At 42.1% G+C, this 15,441-nt stretch overlaps 1 protein-coding gene across 1 annotated transcript; it reads right to left on the reverse strand.

The window, feature by feature from the left end:
* Positions 1 to 554: 554 nt before the first annotated feature.
* On the reverse strand, positions 555 to 7,229 carry LOC139473646 (PR domain zinc finger protein 13-like). The gene is made up of 3 exons (XM_071256326.1): positions 7,170 to 7,229; positions 1,901 to 2,141; positions 555 to 1,783 (listed from the first exon to the last, which is right to left on the reverse strand). Exons 1-3 carry the CDS (start codon positions 7,227 to 7,229, stop codon positions 555 to 557), a joined length of 1,530 nt encoding a protein of 509 aa, XP_071112427.1.
* Between the last annotated feature and the right edge of the window lie 8,212 nt (positions 7,230 to 15,441).

Genomic DNA, 15,441 nt, shown 5'->3' on the forward strand with positions numbered 1-15,441 from the left:
TGACTCTGTAGTGGGGTTTGAGATTGAGAGTACACGTTTGTGTTGTTGACTCTGTGGCGGAGTGGGAGATTGAGAGTACATGTTTGTGTTATTGTTTTCTGTAGTGGAGTGGGAGACTGAGAGTACACGTTTGTGTTGTTGACTCTCAGGTTGACTGGGAAATTGAGAGTACACGTTTGTGTTGTTGACTCTGTGGCGGAGTGGGAGATTGAGAGTACATGTTTGTGTTATTGTTTTCTGTAGTGGAGTTGGAGATTGAGAGTACACGTTTTGGTTGTGGACACTGTGACAGTGTTTTCTATCTGGTGACTTCAGTCAATATAGACAGTATACATTAGATGAGAAAAAATCTTTTATTCTCAATACTGAAGATCAGAAATATCAAGAAACATATCACTTCCCGACAGTAAAAATGAAGAGGAGAAATCGGACTTTCGTATCACAGTGTGACTCTATCTCTTAAATTGCCGTGGGCGGCTACAAGTGGACTAGAGTCGGACGTTATGACTTAACCTCTTCAGCAGCCGTTCATCAATTATATATCGGTCTTCTTTTCATGTGACTACAATCTCTCTGTCCATGACGTCGCAGGTATCGGCAGCGTCCACGGTCGTGGTGTCGGCGTGTTCCCCGTCACTAAGCACCTTATCCTCTAGTTGTTTCTCCGCCTTGTCTGGGTGGCGAGACCTTATGTGTCGTTCTAGATCGCGCCGTCTCACCAGTACCTTGCCGCAGAACTCGCATCGGTATGGTGTCTCTCCCTCTGCGTGAAGTCGAACGTGTTTATTGAGATTGCTTGGATCCCCAAACGGTCTTAGACACACCTTACACTTCAATGGCTTGTAACCAGTGTGTGTGCGCAGATGAATTTTAAGTCCGTATTTCCTGGAGTAGAGCTTCCCACAGTAAATACACAAGTGTCCTTTTCTTGATTTGCTTGTGAACAGAGATCTCGGGATCAGGTCTAGAGGTTCTCCTTCTGTTTCTGACGGCATTGGGAAAGGGAATGGCATGGAAGAGACACTGCCTTTCCCTGTCAGAGGTTCTGGTATGTTGCCTTGGTAACACTGTGAGCTTATAGCCTGCCCCGCGTGCTTGGCATTAGACGTGGCCCTGAGAAGGTGGCGACCATACTGAGACATGCACGCCCCCCTTTGCTCTGTTAGGGATGTGTGAGATGGTAGAGAGCCACAGCATAGTCTAGTATGTTCGTGCATGGGGTCCAGATAGGGGTAGTAGAGCCGAAGGGCACTGTGGTCAATAGCAATCGGGAAAGCTGGCGGGTGGATGTGGTTGAATATCTGTATTGGCTGAGACACGCCAGACATTGAAGTCTGGGTTTGCTGTGGTGGTGGGTGCTTTGGTGCCTCCCTCACAGACAGATTGAGGACACCCTGGTCAGTGTGTGAGGCCTCGCCTCTGTCTGGGTCAGCCTTGACGTCCCCTGCCTTATAATGAGGCCTAAAGGCAGACAGCTCAGCCGTCGGCAACTGTAGCTGTGCAGTGGCCCTTGTCAATAACCAGTTTTCTAGGGAATCTTTGGAAGCACCAGATTTACTGCTGCTTGTAAGGAAAGCTCCCATTGAAGGGAGTGAGGCACATTGTGGTGCATCTCCAGTCAGGGGCAGATTAAGCATGGACCTGACAGTGAACATGGGGGGTGGATGTATTCTGTCTGTAACATCGGGCTTCTTTTCACTGCACCGGAAGCGGATGTGAGCTTTAAGACTGTTTGGGTACTTGAATATCTTCTGGCATTCAGTGCACATGTATTGTTGGTTACCTGGCAACAGATACTTATAGAGATGAAGCTGAAATAATGGAAAAGGGATAATTGATTATTAATCGGATACACGTGAAAGATCTAATAGAGCGGAGATGAGCCTCATCCGAAACTCACCTCTGATATTGTCTGGTGATAGGATTGGGATGCCGCTCTGCCGAGCCAAATCATCGCTGTACCAAACCAAGAGTTGCTCCCCTTTATTGACATGTCGAAGAAAGCGCAAGAATAGACGACCCTTAACGTCTCGGTACGTTTCAACGTTCTGCTCGTGTCGGTCACGTGCTGGTTGTACGTGTAGCAACCATGTGTCGGTGACATTGTCGGGCAACATCACTCGGCCACCTTTATATACAACCTGAAACATAAGAAAACATTAACTTACTGATTATTTCTTTCGGAATTTGTTGTCAGTACAGTAATATCTTATTTCTTTATGTCAACCTATATATTTGAAGCTGTCCCAGCTGGATACAGGAACGCCTTTTGGTGGCTCTGTAAACTCAAACAGTTAATTACTGGACACAACCTGCCTATCTGAAGAGTAAATACTCCAAAATATAAATATGTTGATGGACAAGTGAGCATTACAAGGCACTTCTATAGCAGTGTCACCACATGACAGGTCTCTCCGCGATTGAGCTCAACACCAAACACTGTAAGTAGTTTTCATTTAGACCTGTGGTCTACTGAAGCTTGTCTATGTCTGCGTTAATGGGACCGGTGCCACGTAAGTGTACCCACACAAGTTTACTGGGTGTTACCCCTTACATCAGCTATTCCCTGGCAGAGACAGGCATTTCGTACAGCAATTGTAAAAATGAATGTTTTTACTCTTACTTCGAGATACCTTATGTTATGTCGGCTGCCCGAGATATAGACTGAGCCTTGTTGAAGTCTTTCAATATCGAAAGAGAAACAAAACCCTAAACAGCCCATTCATTAAACTAGCGCACCTAGCGCCATTGTAAGTTTGGGAGGTTATTATGAATGATTTAACCAAACTCATTTTGCGAAGTTAAATCTAAGCTGACTATTATTTGTCACCTTTGTACTTAGCGAGCGTGATCGGTATCACAAATACTATGCGCCTGTTGAAAACATCAAACAACGTGAGATGTTGTATAACTTGAGAAGACAATAGCCAGTATGTGACGATGGTATACTCTGGAGTTGAATCCGAGTCCCTGGACAGCCGCTGTCAGCTAGGACATTAACAACACTGCCATTGTAACAGTGTGTTTGTGTCAAGTGCTTTCCTCCTCAGCTGAGTAAATGAACTGAACGCGTAGTGTGTTTACTGACCACTACGATGGATACATGTAAGTAAAGTCGGCGTTTATATCGGTATCTGTGTTGTGCACAGGTGTAACTGAGTGTACACGCGCAGGATTACACACATCCACTCAACTGAACACAAGTGCGTTTCTAGTGTACATGGCATTAGAATGACCACGTGCCACTCAAAGGCCAGCGTCTCCCGTCACCTAGACAACAGGTGGTCCAGTTCCTCTGTCCAACCGATTCAAACTTGACCATCTTGCAATCAAGCTAATTCAGTACACTCAAACAACTTGATGCTTTTAAAGTCGTATGTCGCCCTACTAGTTGTCGACTTGTGAACAATGCCCAACCCTGATTGTGAGAGTAAGGAGGTACTCGGCGGCCATTGTCGTGATGGTTGTGCGATGAGCCGCGGACTTGTTGAGGGCTTGCTACCTGTGTAGGTGTTCCCCGAGTGGGGCGCCCATCTGCCACAGCAGACTCCACCAACATTGTCAACGCTCATATTGGCAACGATAGAAATATGTCCGTCGGCGTGCTGTTACATGCGCTACAACGCTGATATATTGATTTATTACGTTGATTTATTTAACTAACATGTCATGTCCGACTTTTGATTGGTTGGGAATCTATAACAGACATTCCCCAAACAGGGAGACGGTCCCACACTTACCGATGTGTGATACACTGCCAGGGAAGTGGGCAATAGGGGCACATATCTATTTCACAAACTGTGTGAAGCTGGATTAGTAAACAAATAAAGACTTGTAGTAAGATAGACGAATGTTCAAATTAAGCCGCAAATGTTATTATGAGCGCACCTTAATATGTGCTGTTCAGTAAAACAGACAGAATATTAGTTCACAAACGAACTGTTCTCTTGCAAATTGATACAATAATAGCTTAAATAGGAGATCAGTTTGTATCAGGATCAGAAACCTTTTATAAGAGGGCTTGATAACGATTCTTATATTACCGTATATAAATACCGCTCCAGATGTCACGGTCTTCCATTATGTGTACAGTCACGGGTAAGTTAGAAAGTCATTTTTTGCACAAAAACACAGGTGTCGACTGAAGAAAACGTTTTGGCACAAATGAGATAGAAGTGATTTTAAACGATAGCTTACACTCAGATACAAGTAGGAAATCGCTCAGATGCTGATTTATGAACGGATTTTACTATTTCTAAATTAATATTTGCTGTGACATATACATTTCCATTAAAAATATAGTTTATATCGTAACGTTTGTTGTAAAGTAAATGTTTTTTCTTCTGCTGTAGTAGTTGGTACAGGTAAAGAAATAGTGAAGTGCATCTTCATGGTGGTAGCCAAAGGAACAGTTTGGATTAGCTTATGTAAACATTTTAAGCCTGTCAGCATAGAGGTCACTACAACCAAGTCTCAGGCGACAGTGCACAGTATGGTTAATTCCAGATCCATAATTTAAATAAAATTTGATGCACTGCATTTCATCCCCTTTTATCATTGTTTTAAAATCATTCAGTGTACTAGCTTCAGTATACACAGTTGGCAAGGAATTCCACAGTTTGTATCAGGGAGAGAGGAAATTGCATAGCTTGTTGTTCTACACTTTCGAGCATGTTGTTCAGAACTCTATCCTTAGGTTGTAGTCATCAGTTTCTGCCACTCAATGTTGGACGAGATCACAGAGATAGCTAGGTGCAAGGTTATAGAATATTTTGTACAAAGTAGACGAGTTAATTTGGTTTTATGTTTACTTTGACAAAGAGACATTAACATTGTTTCAGTATATAGCTGGCAGTAACGCGTACCACGAACAACTCCACGTGTAGTCCTAAGCGCATTTAGGCTAAGTTTTTAAAGAATCAGTGACTGCACCCAGATACGACAGAAGTAGTGAAAATTCGGCAGCATAAATGACATGTACGTAGTTTCTATTTTTTCTCCTGTTTAAACGATATTAAAACCTCTGAGGCGGTTAATCATAGGACTAACTTTTTGAACTAATTCACCGATATGGCATTTCCATGGGCAAACGTGTTGGAGAATAATTCCAAAATGTTTGTACGATTGAACTTTCTTAAATATATTGTCATTCGTTTTAAGTTCTAGTTTAGAATTAAGATTTTTCGGGAGAACTGGATAAATTCAGTCTTGTTTGGATTAAATTTAACATGTCAGTTGTCCGCCTATTTTGGTGAGGTGAGATGAAATGGGGTTTAACGTCGCGTCCAAGATTATTGCACTTATATAGCGACGTGCATGCACGTGGGGGTGGGGGTGGCTGCTTGTACTAGTCCGGACTGATGCCGATTTATAGTGCTAGCTAGTGATACCATGCCGCAGTTTAACATGAATATCCCACTCAGACACAGTATACTGACTCCGAGCCGACCAGTCCTTGTTTTAGCCTCTTAATGCCGAGCGCCAGACAGGGTAACATCAAGTACTATCTTTAACGTCTTTTGGTATGACGCGATCGGGGATCGAACCGCGGACCTTCCGCTCTCCGGGCGGACGCTCTACCACTACACCACGGAGGCGGTCCCGCCTATATAGAAATTCTACTTAAATCATAATTTATGTGTGATATACAGCCAGGGAAGTCGGCAATAGATGCACATGTATATACCGATGTGTGATATACAGCCAGGGAAGTCGGCAATAGATGCACATGTATATATCGATGTGTGATATACAGCCAGGGAAGTCGGCAATAGATGCACATGTATATATCGATGTGTGATATACAGCCAGGGAAGTCGGCAATAGATGCACATGTATATATCGATGTGTGATATACAGGCAGGGAAGTCGGCAATAGATGCACATGTATATATTGATGTGTGATATACAGCCAGGGAAGTCGGCAATAGATGCACATGTATATATCGATGTGTGATATACAGGCAGGGAAGTCGGCAATAGATGCACATGTATATATTGATGTGTGATATACAGCCAGGGAAGTCGGCAATAGATGCACATGTATATATCGATGTGTGATATACAGCCAGGGAAGTCGGCAATAGATGCACATGTATATATCGATGTGTGATATACAGGCAGGGAAGTCGGCAATAGATGCACATGTATATATCGATGTGTGATATACAGCCAGGGATGTCGGCAATAGATGCACATGTATACATCGATGTGTGATATACAGGCAGGGATGTCGGCAATAGGTGTACAGATATCGAAGCTGGAAAATCCTTTAAAAACTGTCCTCACGTTTTACACACAAAAAATATAGTTCACTGAACATTTTGGAGGTTCTGAAAAATAATATGTTTTGAGTACGTTAAGAAATGTATGTTTTTAAAAGCTGGCTAAATACATGCTGGCTAAATACATGCTGGCTAAATACATGCTGTATCTCAAACAAAACTCTAGGCCAGACCACCACAATTAGGAATGGTCGCTCATTCGTGAGGCCGCTTCTCCTGTGTCTTCGTGTGAAGCTTTATTGTCAGGTTTGAACGGTCGTTCACTATTGTTCCTTATTTACATAATTTTCATTCATCTTTTTCTATATACATTAGAATGTCATTTCTTTCTTTGCTATTCAAAATGCTGAACACGGTAAAAAAACCGATTGGATTCAGATGGCATGAAAATATACATGTGATCACGTGAACAAGTTTTAACATAATGGAATGCGTATGTGCTTGTGTCACAAAATTATTTCCAAGATAAATCAGTGTCATTGGAATTTGTTATCTCCATCTGTGAAGGAAACAACAACCCTGAATTCCTGTTCATGAAGAACAAAGGACTAAAGGAGTGGACTCTAAATTAAGTCCTTTTATGGAAAACAGGATCCAAAATAAATATGAATCTTTGGAGATCTTTTTTAAACAGTAATATTTGGATACATGTGGACGTAATCATCTATATGACACCACAGCACCATTAACTTTAAACATAACCCTTAACTAGTTCTAAATCAAATTTTATATAGCTAAATGCATAAGAGAAAATGCTTAAACAATTTTTTTCTGAACAGAAATAAAAATAACGAAAGATATTTGATATGTTTGGATTGCACTTCTTTAAATGAATTCATATAACTATGATTTATTGGGGCACAAATATAATGAAAATGGCCTTACCTCAAGAACATGTCCAATAGTTTGAGAATCCATCGTGTGCAGCCCTATGAGCGTGTCCATAGGGTAGGGGCCTACGTTGCTGTGGGTGGGGATGTCTGTCCCTGCAACCACGGTGGTATTGCCCCTGAAGGAGGTGGCGCATACAGGAACGGAACTGGGAACTATAACTTCGTCTGACGACATTGCAGCCAATTTCCAAATGATGTGTAGAGCGGGGCCTGTGCCGTTTTTAAATCTCTGGTATACGCAGGCTGCACATGCATGTATGTGAAACGTTTTGCGTTCTACAGCTGGGAATCTTCTCATGAATTCTTTTAATAATATTAACTTTTGTCGGGCTTAACGGATCCTCGGGACTCGCGCGCGACCGACTCGTGCGCGCATGCGCCGGTTGGCAAAGAGCCCGCCCCTCCAACCAATAGCGTAGAGTGGGCGGTGTGATTAATTAATCATAGTGATCGTTCACCTCCACAATATGATCAACATGAGGTGGCTACCTAGCCAAAAATCTCTTTCAACTTCTCGCTTCGCTGACGATGTAAAGTGATTAATTTTCATAGATTTTTATCTCCTTTATGCTTTTTGCTTCACAAATATTGCAAATTATTGGGAATGTTTAAAAGTCAGAAAGCAAACAGGCATTTGCTAGTCTAGAATAAATTACCACATAATGTGAGAACAAGAACACTTGTTACCAGCCAGAACACATCGCTAAGCTTGAGCAGGTTTAATGGTGATCAGGTAACTAGTCCAGCGTACCAGTGTCTGGTGTGGTGACACTCGTGGTGGCTACACGGCCAATAGGGAGGAGTGAAACAACCAATCACCCAAAGGGAAACTCACACAGACAGAAGGCTGTAAATCCATCATGATGATTTCTGAAACGGTTCCATCTCTTATTGCCTTCAGTGCTGCTCACCTCCCTGTATGGTAGTATCTAGTGCAGTTCGCCTACAATGTCGTTAGTTTTTAGTTTGTTTTGTTTTGTTTTTTTGTTTGTTGTTTAACGCTGCCCTCAGCTATTGTGTTTAGTGAAGTTAATGTAGTTAGTTTCTGGTACAGTTCGCCGTGCGACAGTTTTCTGGTGGCAAAGAATATTGGGATTTAACATGTATGTATATATTGTTATGTTTATTATCATTAATCATCTGCAATATCTAAAACATGGCACATTAAAACAAAGCCCCATGAATGTTATATAAGGATCATTGTGAAATATCTTTGAGTATCAAGTCTGTGACAGTCACAGGGAAAGAAACATTTATGCTAGGTATGACATGGATACATCAAACACTGCAGCAGTGTATCACACTTGAAATTAGTAATTTAATCTAGACTCCAAGATTCCCATCAACAAACATGAAACTCGGGATATCTCAGCAAATTTGGTTCTTTATAACTATTATGACATAATTACAATTATCCGAGTCCACGCAAAGAAGTATGTGGCGCCATTACCTGTTTATAAATAGTTCTGTTTTGCGACCCAAGAGAAAAGAAATGTTTACTTCGTTTGTGTTATAAAACTCCAAATTCGTGAAAATTGCATTCCTATTCACACCCATTCCGAGTATCAATTCCAAAAATGTCAAAACAATACCAGCATATGTTTGTATTGTTTGCTCCACCACTACACTGAATGAATGTTGGCAGCAACAAGCCCTGAAGTGGATTGCACTGTAGGCAATAAGATCTGCCATTCCTTACGGCCAGTGACGAAGGCAAGTGAGTGGCGAGAAAATCATGAAAAAGCGCGTGTTTTTATGTAATTATTGCGTGACACGAGTGCATAATCATCATATAGGATGTAAATATATGTCTACGAATTCCAATGACCCGTAACGAACTTTCGAATTATCTACTGCGACGATTGAATAGAATTATAAGGCATGAACAAAATAATTTTAAGATCATAATTAATTTCTTTATGTGTTTGCATGGACTTACTTTATGTGTTTGCAAGGACTTACTTTTTGTGTTTGCAAGGACTTACTTTATGTGTTTCCATGGACTTACTTTATGTGTTTGCATTGATTTTGTTTATGTGTTTTATAAGGGTTTCTCTTTACTGTTTATGTGCGGAAGCTGTGTGGGAAGAATTTGTGCGTATGTTATACACGGAAGACGTATGCTATGTGGATATGTTATATACGGAAGACTAATGCCATGTGGATATGTTATATGCGGAGGACGTATACTATGTGTGTATGTTATACACGGAAGACGTATGCTATGTGGATATGTTATATACGGAAGACTAATGCCATGTGGATATGTTATATGCGGAGGACGTATACTATGTGTGTATGTTATACACGGAAGACGTATGCTATGTGGATATGTTATATACGGAAGACTAATGCCATGTGGATATGTTATATGCGGAGGACGTATACTATGTGTGTATGTTATACACGGAAGACGTATGCTATGTGGATATGTTATATACGGAAGACTGATGCCATGTGGATATGTTATATGCGGAGGACGTATACTATGTGTGTATGTTATACACGGAAGGCCTCTTTCTTTTGCGAAAGTCCTAATCAGTTCCCGATATTTAACATTCTAAAATGTTGATGTCATGGCAAAATATTGTGTACAGTCCAACTTAGATAGGTTACAATATCTCTTTTTATCAGAAAGCACCATAACTACTTCGAAGGTTAGTTGCCCGGCCACATGCATAACGCACGTGGTGCACAGACGGGCGGCAGCGTGTTTCATCCACGGTTGTGTTTTCCCACTGCACTCCGCCCCTAACGCCCCCCCCCCCCCCCCCCCAAGGTACACCCCACCGCCCGAAACAGACTCTTCCTCAGCTCTCAGCTCTGTGTATACTCTGTGTGGTGATGATAGACAAGACCTAACTCCTGGCTCTCCGAGGACACTCTGTATGCGGGTCATGCTGTCACGCCGCCGGCTCTCGGAGGTGCAACTCAGCCCTCAACAACTCAGATTTCCTCAACTCTAAAAACGGCTTATAATGAAAGCCCTGCTAATCAGTTTATTGTAAAAGTTTTGCCCAAGGTAGTGGTTTAAGAAATAAAGAATGAAACCGGTAATTTTTTTGTTATCTGATAGTCAGTGCGAATGAATTCAGGCCGAAATGATAGAGGGTGGCTCGTGTCGCGTGCAGGGGGTCGAGGAAGCGAGGCCGCTGGGTGTGGCAGTGTGAGAACGGGCCTGCCCATACACCACATGTTAACTCTACCCGGCTGGCTGCCTGGCTGGCCCCTCGTTCACCCCCCCGTCCACCTCCGCTCCTTTACCGCTACACTGCATTAATGGGCTGATGGCAACCGAGGTCGCCTGAGTAAACGGGGTGGGGTTGAACTACTATGTGGAACGAGTTCGCATTAGATAAGATCACCCAGCCAGTGTCGTCAGGCTGGTGTTACTTGGGGGAATCTTCTCCGGAGAAGTAGCAGCGTGTCGGCTACCAAAGAAAAAGCAAGCGTGAGGCAGGAGAGTGTCCAATAGAAGTAAAACTGCGTGTTAATGGACGAATGAGATGGAGTCGCGTGCGGTTCACGTGCAAGCACCGTTCCGTGTGACGTGAGCCTGATGTAGCACAGAGTAGCGTGTGGCAGGGCAGGGAGAGGCCCATATGACGGGACTGGGGAGCACCTGTAACGCCTTCTAACCACGTGACCCCACAAATACAGTGAATCGGAACAAACTTGTAGATACAAGGGAAACCTATCAGAAAAAAGTCCATAAAAGAACCCCTACCGTCTCCCTGGCACAACTCCCGTTCTCGTGAACTACTTTACACTGTAGCCTACCAGGATCTGCCAGGGATAACTGTGGGAATAGTCTTCACTGAACAACCCGCATGAGTGCTTGCCATTCTGATAATGTTTATGCATTTGATGCAACAAATGTCGCAAGTTAGATTTTCCCAGAGATAACACACACACACACACACACACACACACACACACACACACACACACACACACACACACACACACACACACACATACTTCTCACAAACACACACTTTCCACTACTCACATGGGAAATTCATCTTTTCTGACACAGGATTCGTAAGCAAGACATACGTACACGTGTAGTTATCACCACACATACCCTTGTGCTTGGCAACACTTTTCTCTGCAAGTAAATAATTCCTACTGAAAGTAAACTTTCTACATCCCCAGAATATTCAAAGTTCATATTCCTTAACATACAAAAGAAACGAAGCGTAATACCTTGAGACTAACTTATTTGTTATTGCTGATACACACATCATACATTCTGTTCAACATGTCGGCTGGTGTTCTTGTTTGCAGAACTTCTGCTCTCAAACCTTAAACTTCTTGTACTGGTCATGTAGACCAGTATCGTGTGTCAGGGAAGCCCACCGACAGAACACTGGAGTAGGAGAAATGGGATACACTAATCCCAGGTTGCATCTTGAAGTTTAGTTGCTGCTTCGGCTACTCTGTAATAATCTTTATTGCGTCCAAATGCAGTATGAGATTCATGCACGCCACAGTGAGTCAATAAACGACTTAATAGTTTCCTACTTAAATATTTAAGGTTTATGGAAGTATTTATGCTTCTCATAGAACATTCAGGTTATTTGCGCAAGTTGTTATGATTAATATGACATGATCACCTGCCACCCAAAGTAAGTTTCAATCCAGAATGGTGACATCACTATTACTATGTTACCAGTGTCGAGGCATCACTGTTACTATGTTACCAGTGTTGAGGAATCACTATTTCTATGTCACCAGTGTCGAGGCATCACTATTTCTATGTCACCAGTGTCGAGGCATCACTATTTCTATGTTACCAGTGTCGAGGCATCACTGTTACTATGTTACCAGTGTTGAGGCATCACTATTTCTATGTCACCAGTGTCGAGGCATCACTATTTCTATGTTACCAGTGTCGAGGCATCACTGTTACTATGTTACCAGTGTCGAGGCATCACTGTTCATATATCACCAATGTTGAGGCATCACTCTTCATATGTTACCAGTGTTGAGGCATCACTGTTACCATGTTACCAGTGTCGAGGCATCACTGTTCATATGTCACCAGTGTTGAGGCATCACTGTTCATATGTCACCAGTGTTGAGGCATCACTATTTCTATGTTACCAGTGTTGAGGCATCACTCTTCACATGTCACCAGTGTTGAGGCATCACTGTTACTATGTTACCAGTGTCGAGGCATCACTGTTACTATGTTACCAGTGTTGAGGCATCACTGTTACTATGTTACCAGTGTTGAGGCATCACTCTTCATATGTCACCAGTGTCGAGGCATCACTCTTCATATGTCACCAGTGTTGAGGCATCACTGTTACTATGTTACCAGTGTTGAGGCATCACTCTTACTATGTTACCAGTGTTGAGGCATCACTGTTCATATGTTACCAGTGTTGACACATCACTGTTACTATGTTACCAGTGTTGGAGCATAACTGTTACTATGTTACCAGTGTTGAGGCATCACTGTTCATATGTCACCAGTGTTGAGGCATCACTATTTCTATGTCACCAGTGTTGAGGCATCACTATTTCTATGTTACCAGTGTTGAGGCATCACTGTTCATATGTCACCAGTGTTGAGGCATCACTGTTCATATGTCACCAGTGTCGAGGCATCACTATTTCTATGTTACCAGTGTTGAGGCATCACTGTTACTATGTTACCAGTGTCGAGGCATCACTGTTCATATATCACCAATGTTGAGGCATCACTCTTCATATGTTACCAGTGTTGAGGCATCACTGTTACCATGTTACCAGTGTCGAGGCATCACTGTTCATATGTCACCAGTGTTGAGGCATCACTGTTCATATGTCACCAGTGTTGAGGCATCACTATTTCTATGTTACCAGTGTTGAGGCATCACTCTTCACATGTCACCAGTGTTGAGGCATCACTGTTACTATGTTACCAGTGTCGAGGCATCACTGTTACTATGTTACCAGTGTTGAGGCATCACTGTTACTATGTTACCAGTGTTGAGGCATCACTCTTCATATGTCACCAGTGTCGAGGCATCACTCTTCATATGTCACCAGTGTTGAGGCATCACTCTTCATATGTCACCAGTGTTGAGGCATCACTGTTACTATGTTACCAGTGTTGAGGCATCACTCTTACTATGTTACCAGTGTTGAGGCATCACTCTTCATATGTTACCAGTGTTGACACATCACTGTTACTATGTTACCAGTGTTGGAGCATAACTGTTACTATGTTACCAGTGTTGAGGCATCACTGTTCATATGTCACCAGTGTTGAGGCATCACTATTTCTATGTCACCAGTGTTGAGGCATCACTATTTCTATGTTACCAGTGTTGAGGCATCACTGTTACTATGTTACCAGTGTTGAGGCATCACTGTTACTATGTTACCAGTGTTGAGGCATCACTATTTCTATGTTACCAGTGTTGAGGCATCACTCTTCATATGTCACCAGTGTTGAGGCATCACTATTTCTATGTTACCAGTGTTGAGGCATCACTCTTCATATGTCACCAGTGTTGAGGCATCACTATTTCTATGTTACCAGCGTTGAGGCATCACTATTTCTATGTTACCAGTGTTGAGGCATCACTGTTACTATGTTACCAGTGTTGAAGCATCACTGTTACTATGTTACCAGTGTTGAGGCATCACTGTTACTATGTTAATAGTGTTGAGGCATCACTGTTACTATGTTTCCAGTGTTGAGGCATCACTGTTACTATGTTACCAGTGTTGAGGCATCACTATTCATATGTTAATAGTGTTGAGGCATCATTGTTACTATGTTACCAGTGTTGAGGCATCACTGTTCATATGTCACCAGTGTTGAGGCATCACTATTTCTATGTCACCAGTGTTGAGGCATCACTATTTCTATGTTACCAGTGTTGAGGCATCACTCTTCATATGTTACCAGTGTTGAGGCATCATTGTTACTATGTTACCAGTGTTGAGGCATCACTGTTACTATGTTACCAGTGTTGAGGCATCACTGTTACTATGTTTCCAGTGTTGAGGCATCATTGTTACTATGTGACCAGTGTTGAGGCATCACTATTCATATGTTAATAGTGTTGAGGCATCATTGTTACTATGTTACCAGTGTTGAGGCATCACTATTCATATGTTAATAGTGTTGAGGCATCATTGTTACTATGTTACCAGTGTTGAGGCATCACTGTTACTATGTTACCAGTGTTGAGGCATCACTATTCATATGTTAATAGTGTTGAGGCATCACTGTTACTATGTTACCAGTGTTGAGGCATCACTATTCATATGTTAATAGTGTTGAGGCATCATTGTTACTATGTTACCAGTGTTGAGGCATCACTGTTACTATGTTACCAGTGTTGAGGCATCACTGTTGCTATGTTTCCAGTGTTGAGGCATCATTGTTACTATGTGACCAGTGTTGAGGCATCACTATTCATATGTTAATAGTGTTGAGGCATCATTGTTACTATGTTACCAGTGTTGAGGCATCACTATTCATATGTTAATAGTGTTGAGGCATCATTGTTACTATGTTACCAGTGTTGAGGCATCACTGTTACTATGTTACCAGTGTTGAGGCATCACTATTCATATGTTAATAGTGTTGAGGCATCACTGTTACTATGTTACCAGTGTTGAGGCATCACTATTCATATGTTAATAGTGTTGAGGCATCATTGTTACTATGTTACCAGTGTTGAGGCATCACTGTTACTATGTTACCAGTGTTGAGGCATCACTATTCATATGTTAATAGTGTTGAGGCATCACTGTTACTATGTTGCCAGTGTTGAGGCATCACTATTCATATGTTACCTGTGTTGAGGCATCACTGTTACTATGTTACCAGTGTTGAGGCATCACTATTCATATATTACCAGTGTTGAGGCATCACTATTCATATGTTAATAGTGTTGAGGCATCATTGTTACTATGTTACCAGTGTTGAGGCATCACTGTTACTATGTTACCAGTGTTGAGGCATCATTATTACTATGTTAATAGTGTTGAGGTATCACTGTTACTATGTTACCAGTGTTGAGGCATCACTATTACTATGTTACCAGTGTTGAGGCATCACTATTACTATGTTACCAGTGTCGAGGCATCACTATTACTATGTTACTAGTGTTGAGGCATCATTGTTACTATGTTACCAGTGTTGAGGCATCACTGTTACTATGTTACCAGTGTTGAGGCATCACTATTGATATGTTACCAGTGTTGAGGCATCACTCCGACCCGTGAAGATTCCGGGTTAGAATAGGTCTTCA

This window comes from Haliotis cracherodii, unplaced genomic scaffold (genome assembly GCF_022045235.1).
Source record: "Haliotis cracherodii isolate W230 unplaced genomic scaffold, xgHalCrac1.p SCAF_3, whole genome shotgun sequence".
In the NCBI taxonomy this organism is placed as follows: domain Eukaryota; kingdom Metazoa; phylum Mollusca; class Gastropoda; order Lepetellida; family Haliotidae; genus Haliotis; species Haliotis cracherodii.

Coding starts and splice junctions, on each gene's coding strand:
- LOC139473646 (XM_071256326.1), bottom strand. CDS start 7,229: ATGGACACGCTCATAGGGCTGCACACGATGGATTCTCAAACTATTGGA. Junction 2,142..7,169: donor CTATTGGACATGTTCTTGAG/GTAAGGCCATTT, acceptor CTTATGTTTCAG/GTTGTATATAAAGGTGGCCG. Junction 1,784..1,900: donor ATCACCAGACAATATCAGAG/GTGAGTTTCGGA, acceptor ATCTGTTGCCAG/GTAACCAACAATACATGTGC.